This window comes from Symsagittifera roscoffensis, chromosome 9 (genome assembly GCF_963678635.1).
Source record: "Symsagittifera roscoffensis chromosome 9, txSymRosc1.1, whole genome shotgun sequence".
NCBI lineage: Eukaryota > Metazoa > Xenacoelomorpha > Acoela > Convolutidae > Symsagittifera > Symsagittifera roscoffensis.
Window position 1 is genome coordinate 13,450,014 of NC_087070.1, and position 20,134 is coordinate 13,470,147.

General features: G+C 39.8%; 1 protein-coding gene and 1 non-coding gene across 2 annotated transcripts in view; one reads left to right on the top strand and one right to left on the bottom strand.

The window, feature by feature from the left end:
* LOC134853881 (uncharacterized) overlaps positions 1 to 20,134 on the top strand; it is a 158,685-nt gene that overhangs the window by 51,197 nt on the left and 87,354 nt on the right. The window contains exon 15 of the mRNA XM_063869837.1: positions 8,057 to 8,249. Within this exon, the coding sequence (XP_063725907.1) occupies positions 8,057 to 8,249 (193 nt within the window). The remainder of the gene's footprint in view (positions 1 to 8,056; positions 8,250 to 20,134) is intronic.
* Positions 8,487 to 8,569, bottom strand: Trnal-uaa (transfer RNA leucine (anticodon UAA)). The gene has a single exon. It is a non-coding gene; the product is annotated as a tRNA-Leu (tRNA).

A 20,134-nucleotide genomic window follows, 5' to 3' on the forward strand; every position in this document is an offset into this window, starting at 1 on the left:
TGCATATGCCTAATCAACATATGAGCAACTCGGTGTCGACCATCCAGTATTATTGGATGTTTGCTATCAAAGTCGGTATCAACAAGACGGCTGATACGTCCAGTTGAACGCAGGATGCCAGCTGGGCCGATGAACGGAGAATATTTAGCAATCCGACTTTTCTTTGTTATCAGTTTATCGGACTGAAGTATTTTCACTTCGGCAGGAAATGATTCGGACTGAGCGAGATAAATGAGCTTCTGCTCGGCAATATCTAACTCGGACGGGTCGGTTATTTCCAGCGTTTTTGTACGGAAGTGTTTATGCGATGGTAGCACACGAAGCATAAATGCTAAAACACGTTTGTACTTTACAATTGAGCTGAATTTATCCCAATTTTTAAACAGACGGATCGACGGCGCTTTCTCAGATGAAGCATCAACAACAAACGTAGATGCAGTCTCAAGGCATGTATCAATGTCACAGAGTGGGCCTTTTAATTGGATCTTTTTGATGACATCAGTGTTCGGCTTGAATGGCCAATCACATGTCCTCAATATACTAGGGCCTCTAACCCAGCTGCTATCCTTGAGGGCTTCCGAAGAAATCCCTCGTGTGCCGGTATCAGCTGGGTTATCACCACTGAGTACATGATTCCATTGATCAATGGTGGTGGACTCCAAGATTTCACCAGTGCGGTTTCCAACAAACACAGGAAGTTTGTTGCACGAGTTAAGCCACTGGAGAACGGTGGTAGAATCAGTCCACATGAATACATTGCTTACTTTAAAAGTAAGCGCTTTCAAAATCTCTTCTTTGAGTCGAGTCGCAAGCAGAGCAGCCTGAAGCTCTAACTTGGGAATGGAGAGCATCTTCATAGGCGCTACACGGGCTTTCCCAAATACAAAAGCTAACTCGGTCTTTTGCGATTTAGCAAGTCGGGCTCGGAGAAACGATACGGCGCAAAAAACGTCCTGCGAACTATCACCGAACGTGTGAAGTTCACAGCGGTCGAACGGTTCGGTAAAGTAGCTACGAGGTATCGTCAGAGTACCTAGTAGTGGAAGTCCTGAGTGCCAATCTAGAAATTGTTGTCTAATTTCCTCTGGGAGATCATCATCCCACTTTTGACCACTGATTCTCCATATGTCTTTTAGTAAAAGCCGCGCTTTCACAGTATATGGAGCTACCAGTCCTAATGGATCAAAAACTGAGGAAACAAAACTCAACACGGTGCGTTGAGTAATTGCTTTATCTAGTGGTCGATCAACACCTCTACTTACTACTAGGGTATCTTTTACATGATCCCACCTGAGACCAAGAACATGCGACGATTGGTCTGGACTCTTACAAATATCCTTAACTGACGGGTTGGACTCATGGTTGTCCGGATTAAGAGCGGTTGTAACTTCGGGTACATTGCTAACAAACTTTGTCAGGTTAAACCCACCTAATTTGAGCATTGCGACTAAGTCTTTACTTAGGCTAAGAGCGTCAGCGGTATTTTCGAACGAGTCAAGATAGTCGTCCATGTAAAACTTCTGGACAACGGCTGAAGCGGCTTCGGGGTATTCAGCTTGATTATCAGAAGCAGTTTTTTGTAGCGCGAAATTCGCACAAGTTGGCGAATCACGAGCGCCAAAAATATGACGGGTGTATTGGTGAACCACCACACTTGAAGTGGGGTCCTCCCGCCACAAAAAACGGAGAGACGGTTGATCTCGCGCAAGTACTCCAACTTGTAAGAACATACCTTCTATGTCCGCTGAGACGGCGTACTTGTGTTGACGGAACCTCAACAGTACAAAAATAAGATTTTGAAGGAGATCCGGGCCAACTAAGAGAGATCTATTTAAGGAAGTGCCATGAAATTTGGATGCTCCATTGAGCACACGGCGCACCTTGCCGGGTTTGTTCGGGTTCAAAACCGGATGGTGTGGAAGATACCACTCACGTTCGGCTCGTGAGCTGGGATCGTGCGGGTTGACGGTTATGACATATCCTTTACTTATATCTTCTCTGATTGTTTCGGTATACTTCTCGCGAAGTAACGGATCTTTATCTAATCTTTTCTCTAACGACTTTAATTGGGCTAATGAAGAATAATAATTGTTAGGCAAGCTAACATCATTATCACTCCACAGCATCGGTACAGTGTAACGCTCACCATCGTGAACGGTTTCAGTTTTTAGGATCGACAAAGCACGCTTGTCTGCGGCGGAACGGGCATCTACTTGCTTGAACGCACCATACGACTCTAACTCATACCAAGTTTTGATTTGGTCGGTCAGAGAAGTATCGTCCGTAACGCAGTTAAAGGAAGAAGAATTTAAGGACGAACGATCAGGAGACGGACCACTAATGACCCAACCTATCGGAAGTCGGACGGCGCACGGTGAGTCAAGTTCATCTCCGAAGACATGTTCGAGGGGTCTTATCGCATGATAGAAGTCCTGTCCTATAACTACCTCAATCTCTTTGTAATTATACGCAGTCGTCTTTAACGAGGCTAGTTGCGGGTATTTGACCTGCAATTCGGAAACGTTTATAACATCGGGTCCTATATACATGTTGTGCTTAACGAAAGCGACAAACGAAAACGAAAATTCACTTTCATTGGGCTTTGCGGAAACTTTCAAGTGAACTCGTTGAGTTTTAGATACCTTGGCTGAGTTAAAACCATCGGTCGTAACATTTACGGGCGTACCAACTAATTTCAGACGTTCAACGAGTGCCGCGGAAACCCAAGAATGAGTGGAACCGGTGTCACAAAGTGCTAGTGCATTCGAATTTTCCGAACCAGAGGACACATCTACCAACGCAACGGGAAGAATACCTTTTGCAGTTCCCTCACAAGGTTTAACACAAGCTGCGTTATTTGCAGAAGTAGTGTTTGTATTAGTTTGAGTCGATGGTGATCGGTCGGCCTCTTTGGGCGGGAAAACTTTCTCGGCTCCATGAAGAAGCACATTGTGAGTGCTCTCACAGTCCTGTTTTGGGCATTTTCTTGCCTTTTGGCACTTTCGGAAGGTATGGTTGCCTTGTAAACAAGAAAAACAGAGCTTTTGTTCTGCTACATATTTAGCCCTTTGTGTTGCGTTTTTCTCTTTGAACACGGAACAGTTCCAGAGTGCATGCTGCCCTTTGCATAGCGAGCATGGAGGAAACCTTGTCTTTTCTCTACTTTTCTCATCCTTAGAACTTACCTTAGTGTTACCTGCAAGCACTTTTGTAACTACTTTTTGTTTAACTGGTTCTTCAGACTTACCCTTAGAATTGATCGTTTTCAGCCTCTCATGACCCTCCGCTTTTTCTTTGAGCCATTCATTGAAATCTAGCAGAGTTGGTCTATGCCATTGGCGTCTTACGGTTTGCATCGACCATGACTCCTTAAGGTTCGGGGGAAGCTTACTCACAGCCTGATTCAGTAAGTTAACACTTTTCAGGTCGTCGTTAAAAGACAGAGACTTGAATACGGCAACAAGTCCAGAAATTGCAGAGGAAAATCCAATTACATTTTCCGAGTTATGCATTTTCAGCGGCGGAAAATTACTCAATTTATCTAGGTGAGCCCCTACTACAGCATGCGGCTGCCCGAATTTTCTTTGAAGAGTTGCTAATGCGTCTTTATATAGTACTCCGCTATAGCTATACTCAGCGATTGCGGATTTTGCTTTACCCACTACGAGCGTTTTCAGATAGGTAAGCTTTTCATCGTCACTGAGTATGGCTGAATCGACCGTCGATGTGAATTGCCCAAACCACTCATGCCAATTAAGTGGGTTGCCATCGAACTGGGTCAGCTTCCACTCAGGGAGATGATCTTTTCGGCTGTGCATGAGTAAATTAACCAACTCTCGTGTCGAAAGTGGACGCTCGACGTCTGCACCAGGTGAATTACCGGGAGTTGGCTCTGTGTAATTCGAAGAGTTACCGTGACAATCAGGAACGAACGGTTGATTAGCTTGTGAAAAGTTCTCAGGCTGCGCAAAGAACACAGTCCCTCCACTTGTATAAGGAACAAAATTATTCGTAGGAACAATCGGAGTTACTGCGGAAAAAACAGTTGTCGAAGGAACGTAGTGCTGTTGAGTTGACATTAAAGGGGTAGCAACAGCTGGTCTCCACAAATTACTATAAGGATTGTAGTGGTCACTTGAAAAGTTATAACTACTAACGGGAACACCCATATGTTGTTGTGATGGGGCTACAGGTGCTTGGTAGCCAGCTACTACTGATCCTGCAGTGTGATGACTTAAAGAAACATGATTAACTGCTGTTGATGCAGGAACAAACGGTGTTACACCAGAAGGAACTTCTGCAGATGGTGGCGGAGCAAAATAGTTTTCAGAAGTTACCGGGACTACTGAACCTGTGTTTGGATTGCCTAGCCCCGGATGAGTGGACAAAAAAGTTTGCTGAGGCAAATTATTGGAAACAGGTTGCATGACCTGCTGTAACCCTACTGGATTGTTAACGGAAACCTGCGATCGAACCAAATTCGACCAATTATGTTGTTGTCCGTGAATGTGGTTACTGTAATACAATCCCGGATCACTAGAAGCTGCCTGGCCATTATTCACTCCTGTAAAACTTGATGAGACCAAGTAATTTGTTGATGCAGGATAAGTTGCCTCAGGAGCTGTTGAACGAACGTGCTGCTCTTGATTGGGAACTACAACAGCATCAGGCTGATTGTGGTCGACAGATTCGACCCAGTGACGCGTACGATCCTTTTCGTCTATTGTTAGTTGTGGAGAGATTCGAGTTAAACCACTTTCCTCAGCATTCTCGCTGATTTCCGACAACTCATCTTCTAACTCAAGCCCTTTCAACTCAATTTCTGCCAGTTTTTTCCTATGTTCTTCAGCCAATTCTTCCAACTCTAAATTGCTTTGTTGTTCTAAAACATATTGTTTCATCTTGTTTTGCTGCTCTTTCAGTCTTAATGATACCTTTGCCTGCCTCTCAAGTTCGTCTTGTTGTTTCTTTAAAATCATTAAGTCGCGTTTTTTCTCAGAAAGTGTTTTCGACGGAGCGGCGGTATAACTAGATTTCTGAGAACCTGATTGCTGATGTCGGCTGCTTCGGTGCGACAACTTAGAGCGGGTATCTGTTTTATGCGACCGGGGTTTTTCACTTTTTTCAGAATGATGAGAAACTTTTGAGCTGCTATCTATTTTGTCCGGCTCTGTTACTGCCTCAAAACTTGTTTTATATGTGATAGCTTCCTGCAGAACTTTATCGTTGCTTTGAGTCAACTTATGAAGCCACATATCCTGTGCCGGTATCAATTCGTCGGGATTGGCACTTTTTGCAGCCATATCAATCAACTCAGTATTTATCTCGACCGCTTGTTCTATATAGTTCCTACATTTTTCAATATAAGTATCAATTTTTGAGCAACGACTCTGACTCTCTATGTATTCTAAAATTATTTCATGGCATTTATAAAGTTCGTTTTCGAGATTGCTACGTTTCTCAAACAACTTCTTAATTTTCTTCTGAAACTTAACTTCCATGCTTAATAATTTCAGAAATAAACGACTCTCAGAAAAACTGTATTTTCACTCAAGTAAATCCACAAATACTTTTACCTGGCGTTAAAGTCCAAGCTTAAACCGGGCTTTGTGAAACAAGTCTCTTTCACGCGCTTTTGAGACGGCGCGGATAGTGTACGGAGCGCGTGATCTAGAGAACTAGCTCCTAGAATGAATACCATACACTCAAGAGACCTATGCGACGGCTACGTTACGCTAAAGTACCAATGGGGTGGGGAAATTAAGTAGGTCGGTTGAACTCCAACAACGCACACGGAGTAAACCTGAGGATGAAAGAATTCAACTTAACTCACTTAGTATCACCGTACCTGGCCACTTAACATTAGTGTCGCGCAACGAAGTCAATAATCGGACGAGCTGAAACGGCTTAGATTCACTTGAACCAATGGGGTGGGGAAATTAAGTAGGTCGGTTGAACTCCAACAACGCACACGGAGTAAACCTGAGGATGAAAGAATTCAACTTAACTCACTTAATATCACAGTACCTGACCACTTAACATTAGGTTGGTGTCATGTTACAGCACAGTTTCGCAGAATTATGGGGACGTTTTGACGATTTTTTGGAAATTTCTTACTTTTTTCCCAAAATTTTTCGGAAAATTTTGGTCAGCAGGTTCGAGCCGTAAACCAATCCAAAAAACTAGTCTAGTACCCCTTGTCTATGATCCGATTTTTTGGATTTTCAATCCGCTCACAATTACCCAAAAATTTGTGGTATCGGGAAAATTACCACTTGTAGCTTGCTTTGAGTTGGGATACACAATAAGACATTAACACATCGTACGTAATTTTATTGCAAGTTTGTAAAAATTAGAATAGTCTTACAGTTTTTGACGGTTTTGGAGATTGGCGTCACCGGGAAAAATCCAAAAACTTCGGGTGTCGAGAAAATTACAGCTCCACTTTGACCAAAAGTCAACAATCAGGACACCTGAACAGGGCTCTCTTCCGCTAGTCAGTCTGCTTATTCGTCCGTCTGCTATGTCGTCTGTCGGCCAACTGGATACGCTATGCTAACTTTCGGCCAAACGTGCACTTTTGTCCAAACGCCCACTTTCGGCCAACTGCTATCTGATATTTTCGGCCAAACGCTCACTTTCTGCCAACTGGTATCTGATATTTTAGGCCAAACGCCCACTTTCGGCCAAACGCCCACTTTCGGTCAAACGCCCACTTTCGGCCCTCTGTTAGCTGATATTTTCGTATTTTCGGCCAAACTGATCACACTGACGATTTCGGCCAATCGCACAGTTCGTCCAAATGAATACTCGTCGTGTCTAGAAATAGGCCAAATAAACACTCGACCAAATAAACACTCGGCCAAACTGATCACTCTGGAGATTTCGGCCAATCGCACAGTTCGTCCAAATGAATACTCGTCGTGTCTAGAAATAGGCCAAATAAACACTCGACCAAATAAACACTCGGCCAAACTGATCACTCTGGAGATTTCGGCCAATCGCACAGTTCGTCCAAATGAATACTCGTCGTGTCTAGAAATAGGCCAAAGAAACACTCGGCCAAACAAACACTCGTTCAAAGTGATCACTATGATGACTGTCGGTCAACTGAGCACTGTGGTGACTTTCGGCTATTTGGACACTCGTGTCGTCAAACTGCCAAACAATCAGGGCACTAACTGTCCCTTGTGGGGCGCCAAAATGTGCGCGTAAATCTCCACGATTATATAAAAAACGGTTTTCAAACACTTTAATTAATGAGTATTTTCTCGGCAAAATAACTCCGGAAGTTTGAAAATATAACGATAATTTATAATTTTCAACAAGCTTTATCATCGGTAACATCGGCCACAAAAAACTGCATAACTCAAAGCAAGCTGCAAAAATGGCCAGTATTTGTCCTTGAGACAAATTGCTCTTTTTAAAGGTCAGCCTTAATCAAGGCTGAACCAAATTAGAGCGAAAAGACGGTTAAAATGGGTTTTGGGGGGACCGAACCTGGTTACGGAGCATCCCATCAGGTTCGGTGCACATTCGAGTTCTAGAAAGGAAATGACCTAGTCGGGATTCGAACCGGCGCCGAACCCGCCGGGACGCACCATGTATACGCTTGGCTACTGTCCCTGTATTCATTTACATTTATATGCATTTATACTTTCGCACATTTACGTTTATATGCATTTGTACTATTGTTTTATATTTGCGCTGCAACAATTTACAAAACTTATCCAAAACAAAATCATATATTAGAAGAACACCAAAAACACCATTTAGCTGCTTATCATTTGTCGTAGAGTGAGTACTTTGAGACCTATTTGACAGTCCATAATTTCGTTATGAAATCATCAAGAAGTGTTATCAGTAAATGGTTTCAGTAGATCACATCAGATACCAGAATTGCAGCGCTAAATTAAAAAAAAAACGTTTGGGCAAAGTTGTGACAAATGGGATTCCCAAGTAAGTTATGGAAGTTACCTGTCGACAGTTTAAAGATCTACCTTGTTTAATCTCAAACCAGAACGTCAGTTGACCTCATTTTTGCTTCTTTGTCCAGGTGTGCGTGTATGAGCGGATGGAGGTAGCCACCATCAGCAAACTGGTTCAGATCCACAGAGGTCAGGTGGACTTGCCTGACCCGGCGGAGATCCCTGTGAATGTGTACGCGTGTGACTATGACTCAGACAACAACTGTGCTTTCTATTTGAACAAGGACCACTACACCAGAATCACACTCTACCAGAACTCGAGTACGTTTTCTTTCTTTTCTTCCAGTGCCATCATACAAATGCCTAGATGATATATAAAATACTTGAGCTCTTTAACTATCATAACTCTTAGCTCGTCAGCAGAAAAATATAACTCAAGTTCTTTAATATATTTTAGAGAGGCCCAAACAAAATTTTTTTCGGAAAAAAAGTTCAATAACTCAACAAGGTAAATGTTTTGTTTATGAGCTTTTTCTTATCTCATTTTCGAAAAGTTTCTGCTACCACTGGGGTTCGAACCCAGGAGGACTTATGTCCATTGGAACTTAAGTCCAACGCCTTAACCACTCGGCCATAGTAGCTTGAAATTTTGTGTCATCAAATAATAGTTAAAAAAACAAAGTGATCTGCTGAAACATTATAGGAAAACAAAAAAAAACTTTATAGTGTTTAATTAGCATGCCACTTTTGGCTGACAAACAGTTTTAATTAAAAGGCACTTAAAATTTTTAGGTTGATTTTGCACACTTGTCAGAAATTTTTTTTATAGTGATTGTCGGTGCAAAATAGCTATACTGGCACCTGAAATAGTCGTGAAAGTTGACCCAGATAATGGATCTAGGAAGAAAAAAAATACAACAAAAATCTGTAAATAGGGTCTCCGAGAGAGTACTCCGGGACTGTCACCTACCTAACTCGAAAAAAGAAACGCCACGAAGAGTAAGATACCAGTGCTAGAAATGAATTATTGATGAAAAAAATTATCTAAACTAAAGGCATCCCGATTAAGATTTTTCATTTTTGTTGCCCGGGTTGACTTCCATACAACAAAAATGCTCATTATTCAATTCCATGCATGGATTCTATGGAAAAATCCTTATCATACGATTTCTTTTTATGATATATGCTCGATAAGCCGTTTTTCCGTACAAAATGTTAAAAACCTGAGGGAACAATTTTTTATAATATTCTTTTTAGTTGCTAAACCAATTTTAAGAACAAAAAATAAACATTTTTCAAATTTTCAAATTGTTGCTTATAACGTAGACCACGCACAGTCCACGCAGAGAATCAAGGGTCACATTGAACGTTCTTTGTGATGGCAGAATTTGTATTTTTTAGTTTTAAATGATTCGATATAACATAAATTTAACCAAAAAACAGGCAACAATTTCAGTGTCTGAGTTTTGAAAGAGTTTTTTGTAGCCTTAAATAAAAAAAATTTTTTGTTATTATTTTGAGTGAAAATCATTTTTTATATGAGTTCGTATCTAGCAATACGTTGTATATTTACAATTCACTGTTGGTTTTCTCATCTTGTGATTTTCAAAGAATGTTTTTATTCTTTTGAATTGTATGAAATTGTATGAGAAGCATTTTTGTCAACCCGGATGGTATCCCGCCCCGAAATTTCATGGGTCATAATCGACCATAATGGATTTTCGTTGACTAAAATGTTGTTGAAATAAACGATTATCATGTCAAACTTAGACCACGTAATCGATTTTTAATCGATTATAATCGAATATTTTGAAAAAATTTAAATCCATTATAATCCATTATAATCAATTATAATGGATTTTATTGACTAAAATGTTGTCAATATAATCGATTATCATGTCAAATTTAGACCACATAATCGATTTTTAATCGAATATAATCGATTATTTTTAAAAAATTTAAATTCATTATAATCCATTATAATCGATTATCATCCATCTTTCCCAACAAAAAAATCGATTTTTTTAACCCTAAATTCAATATAATTGATTATAATCCATTTTTTTTTTCAAAAAAAAGTTCTTGAAAAGCCAATCATTTGCTCATTGTTCGGAATCAGCTATCTCACGACTCATCTTTTAAAAAGCATTTAGTAGGCAAACAATTTGGTATGCAGCTGAAAACATCTTGGTCGGGATGGGCAGAAAAAATGGTAAATGGCTTCAACAAACAAAAAAGACTTTTTAAAAGTTTTACAGGATGCATAATTCAATCCCCCCAGTAAAGTAGAATTCAAATCTTATGAATTTAACAGGTCTTCTCTGTTCGCGAAAACCATTTACCATAATAGCTGCCAGCCCCGACCATAAAATTCAAATAATAATTTCTGGAATAACTAAGAGTGACCCTTCTGGAAAAGGTCACTCATAATCAAGAATTTACCGGGAACGTTAATTCTTGATTATACCGGGAACGGTAATTCTTGATTATGACTGACCTTTTCCAGAAGGGTCACTCATAGTTATTCCAGAAATTATTACTTGAATTTTATGGTCGGGACTGGCAGCTATTATGGTAAATGGTTTCCGCGACATGTTTTTATTCTTTTGAATGGTATGAAATTGTATGAGAAGCATTTTTGTCAACCCGGATGGTATCCCGCACCGAAGTTTCATGGGTCATTATCGACTATAATGGATTCTCGTTGACTAAAATGTTGTCAATATATAAATGATTATCATGTCAAACTTAGACCACGTAATCGATTTTTAATCGATTATAATCGAATATTTTGGAAAAATTTATATCCATTATAATCCATTATAATCAATTATAACGGATTTTTTTTTACTAAAATGTTGTCAATATAATCGAATATCATGTCAAATTTAGACCACATAATCGATTATTAATCGAATATAATCGATTATTTTTGAAAAATTGAAATCCATTATAATCCATTATAATCGATTATCATCCATTTTTCTCAACAAAAAATCAATTTTTTTAACCCTAAATTCAATATAATTGATTATAATCCTTTTTTTTTCAACAAAAAGTTCTTGAAAAGCCAATCATTTGCTCATTGTTCGGAATCAGCTATCTCACGACTCATCTTTTAAAAAGCATTTAGTATGCAAACAATTTGGTATGCAGCTGAAAACATCTTGGTCGGGATGGGCAGAAAAAATGGTAAATGGTTTCAACAAAAAAAAGACTTTTTAAAAGTTTTACAGGATGCATAACTCAATCCCCCCAGTAAAGTAGAATTCAAATCTTATGAATTTAACAAGTCTTCTCTGTTCGCGAAAACCATTTACCATAATAGCTGCCAGCCCCGACCATAAAATTCAAGTATTAATTTCTGGAATAACTATGAGTGACCCTTCTGGAAAAGGTCAGTCATAATCAAGAATTAAAGTTCCCGGTATAATCAAGAACTAACGTTGTATAATCAAGAAAAATTCCAAGTTTCCAGGGTATAATAATATAAATTACAAGAATTACTCACGTTTTGTCACGTTTGAAGCTAACTCCGTATTTAAAAATCAATTTGAGGTCGCATAATTTCAAAAAAAAATTTCAAAAATTTGAAAAAAAAACTTATGAAAATATTTTGAAGAGAATTTAATTTATTCCATACTAAGCAATTGACATTGGTAACAGTTTTCCTGAAAATTTAAAAGAAGAAATTTGCAATTATAATCGATTATAATCGATTAAAAATGGATTATTTTGCTTTAAAAACAAGTTTCATTTTCTTTCAAAAATAATCGAATATAATCGATTTTAATCTAATATATTCGGATTATATTGCTTGGAAAAACAGTATCATTATAATCCATTTTTAATCGATTATAATCGATTTTTTTGTAGTTTTATTGAGACTGTCAACAAAAATCCAGTATAATCGATTATTATCCATGAAACTTCGGTGCGGGATCGATAAATTTGATTATTTCCAATTGTCCATTTGTACTTGCAGACAAAATCTGCTCTCTTGTGATTGGTTATTGCTCAACATCTTGTTCTTTTTGTAAAGCATGCATTATCGGAATATTTATGCAAGTCCAAGTCCAAGTCTCAAAACTCCTTTTTGTAGACACTGTTTACAGATTTTTGTTGTATTTTTAGTTGTTTTTTATTGATCGATTGTCTAGGTTGACTAATGCGAAGATTTTAGGGTGTTGATATACAAGGACGATAGTAACTTCACTAATATATTTTTAATCCCTGCTCTTGACTTACAGTCAAATCTGAGCTTGATTGGCATTCTGGAGCTGCGAGGGTGGCTTTTAAATTATAATCACTTGAAAGGGTGCAACAAATGGGAGCGTCACAATTTTAGCAGATTCTGAGCGGGAACTTAGAATTGCGGACTTGAAAGTTTCGAAATTGAAAAAAAGTTCTAGGCTCTAACGAAGCAGCATTATTTAGAGCAGTTTCTTAACATGAGTTAACTAGACTGGGTTTCCTTAGCTGTGAAAATCTTTTGTAAACCAACTCTACAACACTTTCATAAGTTTCGTTGATGAAATGATTTTTTTTTTAAAAAAACATCTGCTATTCACTGCATCAATATATCACTTGGAAATAAACTATCTTTATGACATTGCGACCTGAATGTTTCGGAAAAAAATATCATCGCAAGAAATTAATATTTCTGCATTAAATTGTGTTTAAAAATTATAATGAACAACTTCCATTTTTTCTAAAGCGCCTTGACTGCCTTGATTAATAAAACACACATCAATTAAAGATTTTTAACATGATTGGCTTTTAGTGTACTTTGAAAAACACATAAAACTAAAACACGAATTTTTTATGCATGCTTTGAACTTTTTCTCCTCGCAAAGTTTCACATTTTAACTTGGTTGGTGCAAAAAAGTTGATGCCTAAGCTTCAAAATTAAAACCATCTGACCTGTAATCATTTTTATAAAATGAGGGAGATTAGAAAACTACCAGTTTGGCCCAGCTCGCAATTTAGTTCCGAATAAATTTCGTTTTATAGAGCTAGGCGGCGTTTTAACCCATATCGGATACTAATGAAAGTAGAAACTATGCCAGCTCTTTATCCCTTTATTTCGTGATGCAAAAAAACCAAGGAAATATTATGCTTGATGCTACCTTAGATTTTCCAAAAAAATTATATCCGGTTATCCGTAGTTTTTAGTTAAGGAAACAAGTGGATACAAATAGAGTTTGAAAAAAAACGAGGTTAATTTTCATGATGTAAGCACAAGTGCAATAATTGAAAACTTTTTTTCTTCGGTGTTGACTGACCGAATTTCCTGCAATTTATTTTATTTAGTGTAGATTTAGGGGATTGCTTCTCTAGGTCCGTTCACACACTCTAACTTAACGGCTCCGCCGAAAAGGTTAAGTTGGCGGCAACTATTCTGTACCGTATTCTGTTACTTGTCCCCTTTTTACGCTGCTCTTGAGGCTGTCTCGCTCACTCTCGCCGATCGCAAGACTTTCCAGTAGTAATTAAATTCAGATAAATATAGGTCCAAATACAGAATGCTCTAGGCGGCCCGAATATAATCTTGTAATCTAATCAAAAGAAAAGGGCCCTCGATCAATCAACACTATTGCCTAATTGCAATTCGAAGTCCAACTAACTCAGCCAACAATTATCTCTTCTCTAGAGAATCCTAAATATTGAATTGCCCACAGTAATTCCACACAATCACTCAGTCCGACCTGCTAAATTTAATGGTGTCTCGACAGTTCATATTCCTTCGAGGTACTTTGACTGATTTCATCACTTCGCAATTCTTGATTCTCAAACTAACTGAGAACCAACCGTTCGCTCTCACGGCACCATTGTTCTGCCTAAGCGTAGGCTGCTTGCTATTCTCTATAATGTTTTTCTATTTGAGTCTTAGTTATAGTTAGAGTTATGTCGTCCTTACAAGTCCTGAAATTTACTTTGGTACCCTTTTCGCAAGGTCTTAACCGAACTCTTCCTCTGACGACACCATTCTTAAATTCCAAGTTCATTCAGGGTATCTCTAACTAAATTGTGCAAATATCAAGTCCAGTTTCACCACTAAACTGGGTTATGTTTATTTAACCAATGTCCAAAAGTTTTTATTTCATTATCCCATTAATGTCCCGATCTCCCGAGAATAGGGGAACACCCTTTTTATGGGTCGCAACTCCATTCCAAGCATCTAAATTTCCGATTTATACCCTGTTCAAATCTCGACCTTCTAGCTATCAGGGGAACGTAATTCGCTTATTAGGGGTCACAATGTATTAAAAAGACATCTCCGGGAAGCTGCTTAAATATCTGGTCCATTCAGTTATTTAGGAATCCTACTTCCAATGTTATGCTTCTATTACCGCCATTTTCCTCTGGGACTACTTTTTTTTACCCTGATTGATATTCTATCAATAGCTCATCCCCCATGTTAAGTTCCACTACTTCATTCATACAAGGTTTAAGTTATATCTCCTTCAGCTCAACTTCTGCTTTGTTTCCCAAAATTAGTAAGGTGACCGATTCTCATTCCCAAGGGTCGGGGTTGGGGAATACACCACTTTCCGGTGTTAATCCCAAGGTTTTCTATACCAATTTGGTCTTAAGCGCCCAAAAGTCAACAAGAAGTCAATCTTTTATAATCAGTTTCAGAATCCCGTAGGGGTCCTACCTACCAAGTTCCGTCCAAATCCCATCGATACTTCCCAAGTTATCCCATTTGTTTTGTCCAATATAACTTTTCCCGGGAAAAGTCTATAAACACTGGAATGAGTCGCAGGAGGGGTTTTACTCACAAGGGTTCTTTTTCCAGGGCTGAGTTATAGTGCCTATTGCCGCCATAAAGTCAATATGCCCTCGCTCATTATTTTGCGTAAAATGCCTATTTCTCGTTTAAGGAGGGTTTTCCTAGGTGCTAATATTTTCCGGTCCAACCGCTGGATCGGGCTGAAACTGTAATATATGATGTATCGCGTTACTACCTATGATATCCCAAAGTTGTAGCTCCTTGAGTTTTGTGGGAATCGAGAAGCAACTCCCTGAAGTCGGGGTGGGGACTATTTGCATAGTGCATAGCACCTGAAGTAGGGGTCTAGGGGGTCTGGGGTTCTAAACTTAAGCTTCCCTCAACTAGGTCTAAAACGTACTATAATTTGGTTCGATTCCAACCCCTAGTTACAGAGTCTTGATAGGGCTGTTTGCACTTCCGGATACCGTTATCACTTGGGCCAGGGGTTCTGAGGGGTATGGATTTTTGCATGCCCGGGTCAAATCATCTCTTATATCAGTCCTATGAAATTCACAGCTAGCCCTGATTGTTTCCATTTGGGGGGGGGGGGGGGGGTTATCACATCTTACTTCACCTTAAGTACGAGTTTTCCGCCATAAGAGGGACTATATCTTCGTTGATTCGAACTATTTTGAACTTGACTGTTTGTTTACTTTTCTACTCATCTTTTTGACTAAACAAAATTTTTAGTGCGCGCTCCCCATTAGTTTTATAATATTGCATGCAATTGCCAAGGTAAAGCTCTCACTTGAACTCTAAGTTGGGCAAAAAGTGTTGGGATCACGATCGTTCCTACATTTAGCTATTTAATTTTAAAGTAATTGTTACACAGTTTCAAGCATCTCTCTGCACACAAATCTGGTTCGACTCACAAATGTTGCGTCAAAACAGCCGTTACTTACTTGTCCACGATTGGGTAGTTTCATACCGATCATCACTAATGGAGGCTTGCTACGTCAACAAAATTCTCCGTCATCAAAATTCTCCGGCTTGCTCCGTCAACAGGCTTGCTGTCGCCTAATTCAAAATTTTTGCAGAAATTGTCAAACGCCTCTATTGTTAACCGCAAACACTCATCGCCGAAAAGGAAACTTACTCATACATGGAAGATCTGCTCCAAAAGTACAAAAAGATCGAAAAGCTTAGTGCTGCAGCTTCGCTAAAGCAGTGTGGCCTCGCTGAATTTTTTGACGTTGATGTGAAACTAGCAAACCTCAAAAACATTGGTTAACAAGAAGAGCAAAAAATGCTTTAGCGCAATTTGCTTTCTGTCGTGTTTTTTATAAGGATACTAGCAGAAATTTTGAGCAATTTCTTGGTCAAAATCTACTATTCGTTTGCGCATATCTGGTTAAACGAAACACTGTAAGATGCGTCACTGTAATCGGTACTTCATAAGTTTTGTGTGCATGATGACAAATGCAGAGGGTGGTTGCTGATATCCCAGACGTTTGACAGGTAAATCGGACATAATTGGTTGGATCGTTTCTGCTTTGCGTTTACGGCATGGTACAAATTGATGTTCGATAGACCGAAGTAGTCGACGCAACCCAAGTATTGCATATTTCTTATTTAAAACGGAGCACATGTAACCTAAACCTTGATGAAAATGCTTATGGTGGAGGCTGCAGGCCAACAAGCGAACTAGCGTAAATTGGGCGTCGAGTAATATTGGGTGCTTAGTATCAAACTCGGTATTCACTAAGCGAACGATCCGGCCGGTGGAACAAACGATCCAGCCGGACCGTTTAAAAGGAGAGTATGTGGCAATTTTACTACTATTATTAAGAGGTTTGCCAGTGGTGAGTGTTTTCCATACAACGGGGAAGGATTCTATCTGAGCATGATGAATTAATTTGGTTTCTGCAATATCAAGTTCAGTGGGGTCGGTGATCTGTAAGTCCTCACCGCGGAAATGTTTATGTGAAAGCATCATCCTCATCATAAAGGAGACAACTCTTTTATATCTCGTAAAGGAACTAAACTTTTCCCAATTGAAGCCGTGTTCGGGATGTTTGATGGATGTGATGTCGGGGATGAAGGAAGATCATGTCTCCAAGCAATTATTGACATCACAATTAGGACCCTTCAAACCAATTTTCTCACACGTTCGTCGGGTATAAACGGCCAATCAGTAGTCCTGAGAATGATCGAAACAATAACCCAGCTGCTATCCTTAAGAGCTTCCGAAGAAATCCCCTGCGTACCGGTATCAGCTGGATTATCGCCGCTCTGAACATGGTGCCATTCATCAATAGTCGTCGAGTCGAGGATTTCACCGACACGGTTAGCGACGATTACAGGTAATTTGTCACTGGATTTTAGCCACTGCAAAACTGTAGTACTATCTGTCCACAAGTAGATATGATTAATGTTAACGATAGGGGCTGTCAGCATACCATTTTTAAGTCATGTGGCGAGCAGAGCAGCTTGAAGCTCTTGTTTTGTTATAGATAGCACTTTCGTGGGTGCAACCCGAGCTTTATCAAAGATGAAGGATATTTGAGTTTTGCGTGAAGTCGAGAGTCGGGGACGCAAAAATCCAACGGCACAGAAAACGTCCTGCAAGCTATCACCGAACATGTGGAGCTCAATTTGATCCCCGTGAAGTATTAGCGGGGAATAGTCAATTGTCCTTAAAGATGGAGACCAGAGTGCCACTCGAGAAATTTTTTTTTGTATGTCTTCCGGCGATTCGTCGTCCCAACTTTGACCACAGGTTTTTCAAATGGCTACTAACCCAACAAGGTTTATGATTAAGACGTGTGATTAAGACGTGTGATGATTGTTCGGCACCGTTACAAATTTGTTTGATGGGTGAAAACGAGGTTTCGCAATCCTCGGGGCTCATTGCTAAAGTAGTTTTATCAGCATTATTTAGTCAATTTTAATTTAATCTGACAAATTTAGTCAATTTAATTCTTCACAATTTAAGTATTGAAACCAAATTTAATTGCATGAGTAGCGTTCTCGAACAAATCCAAGTAATCGCTCATGTATAACTTTTCGTTTGCGACTGATGCGTCCTCAGGGAGAATGGAAACAAATTCAGTTGCAAAATTTCGCAACGCAAAACTGGCGCATGTAGGCGAATCCCGCCAGCCGAGTAATTGGCGAATGTACTAGTTTTTTTTGCCACAAAAAAACCAAAAAACGGAGCGAATTTTGATTGCGGGCGAGGACTCCCAGCTAGAGGAACATGCCCTCTAAATCTTCGGAGGCGGCGTACTTCTGTTGATGGAATCGCAAAAATACAAAAATTAAGTTTTGGCGTAGGTTCAGATCCAGCAATAAGTTTTATTTTAAAATGTGCCGTGAAACTTAGAAGCCCCATTAAGGACTCGGCGCACCGTACCCGGCTTGTTCGAGCTTACGACGGGACGGGACGGTGCGGAATATACCACTCGCAATCGGATCGCTTACGTGGATCATGCGGTTCGACAGTAACGACATAGCCTTTCGTAATGTCCTCTCTAATTGTGTCTGCGTATCTTTCGCGCAGTTCAAATTCTTTAATTAACTTTTGCTTCAAAACTTTAAATTGGGCGAGTGACGAGTAAAAGTCGTTTGGCAGACTGGCAAAAATCTTTAGCCATTCTGAACGGTTTCAGAACTAAGCATGAATAAAGCAAGTTTATCCGCGGCGGAACCGGCATCGCCTTGTTTGAAAGAACCATAAGAGTCCAATTCGTACCAGGATTTTATCTTGTTGGTCAAAGAAGAATCTTCAACAACACACTTGAAATAAGGAGAAGTAGAACCAACTGGCGGCGGACCACTTACGACCCAAACTATCGGTAGGCAAACGAAACACCGTGAGTTATTATCATCTCCCAAGATGAACCTATTAGGTCTAGCTGTTGGGTAGTAGTCTTGATTGTCTTTAAGATATGCACACAGAGGGAACACAAATTAACTATTATTAGGCTCGAAAGAAACTGTAAACTTAAGCCTCTGAGTCTCGATAGCGGTGGTTGAATTGCAACCACTAATTGTCAATTCAACGGGCTCTCCTACTAAGCCGAGACGGTTAACGAGTGACGAAGACACCCAAGAGTGATTCGTGGCACTATCACATTGAACCAACGTCAAGAGACTGGTTACAGCCGAGGACACGCCAAGTGTTGCAATCGGCAATAACCCTTTAGACGATTCAATGTCATGTAGATCACTAACAGCGAAAAGGGTGGAAGTGTTTGTATTCTCCTTGGACTTGTTTGCTCCAGCCTTTTAAAATCACTCAAAAGTTCCTTCTGAGGAAATATTTTATTGGCTCAATGCAGCAAGACCTTGTGTGTGCTATCGTACTCTGACTTCGGGCATTTTTTAGCTCTAGATTTTTGCCGGAAACTATGATTGCCATTGAGGCAAGCGAAGCAACGTTTCTTCTCAATTACTTATTTTGCTCGCTGAGTAGCACAAGTTCACAATGCAGGGCTGCCCTTACACAAAACGCACGGCGGAAACTTAGAATTATGCTGCGCTTTACTAGTTAGCTTGGTATTGGCTGCAAAAATTTTGGTTGTTTTTGGCTGAACTGGTTCTTCGTTTTTTGCCTTAGAGTTAAGTACACGCAATCTATCATGCCCGTCGGCATTTTCTTTTTACCGGTTGCTGAAAATCTGAGATTTTTGGGCGCTGCCATTTTTGCCTAACAGTATGCATGGACCAAGCTTCCTTGAGGTTAGGCGGAAATTTACTAACAGCTCGGATTAACATGTTAACACTCTTTCGATCCTTGTTGAATGGCAAGGATTTGAAAACTGCTACGAGGCCAGATATGGCAGAGGGGAACTAATGACATTTTCCGAATTGTACATTTTAAGTGGAAGAAAGTTATTCAGCTTATCAAGATGCGCACCAGCAATAGCGTGTGGTTGCCCAAACTTCCGTTGCAAGGTGGCTAGTGCATCTTTGTACATAACGCCACTATAACTAAACTCCGCAATTGCGGTTTTTGCTTTGCCTGTGACGAGTGTTTTTGAGTATGCCAATTTCGGATCATCTGTGAGAACAGCGGAATCAACTGTGGACTTAAGCTGACCAAACCATTGGCGCTAGTTTAAGCGATTGCCTTCAAACTGGGCTAACTTCAATTCAACAGGACGGTCCTTGGGGCTATGTATTTTTAATTCCGCCAACTCAAGAGCGGAGAGAATTCGATGCGATGAAAAACATTGGTTCGGGTTAGCGGCTGATAACCAGTGTTAGTATTATTGACAAAATGCGGAACATGTTGAGGATTAACTGGCGGAGTATTAAAATACACAGTCCCACCACTAGTATACTGGACGGCTGTGTTACACGGTGTTTCCAGCATTACAACTCTGAGCAGGCCTGACTATTGGAGTTGTAGCGGCCCATCGCCATGATTTTGCATCACTTGTATAGTAATTAATGATATTACGTGACACAGCATGCGGTAAAA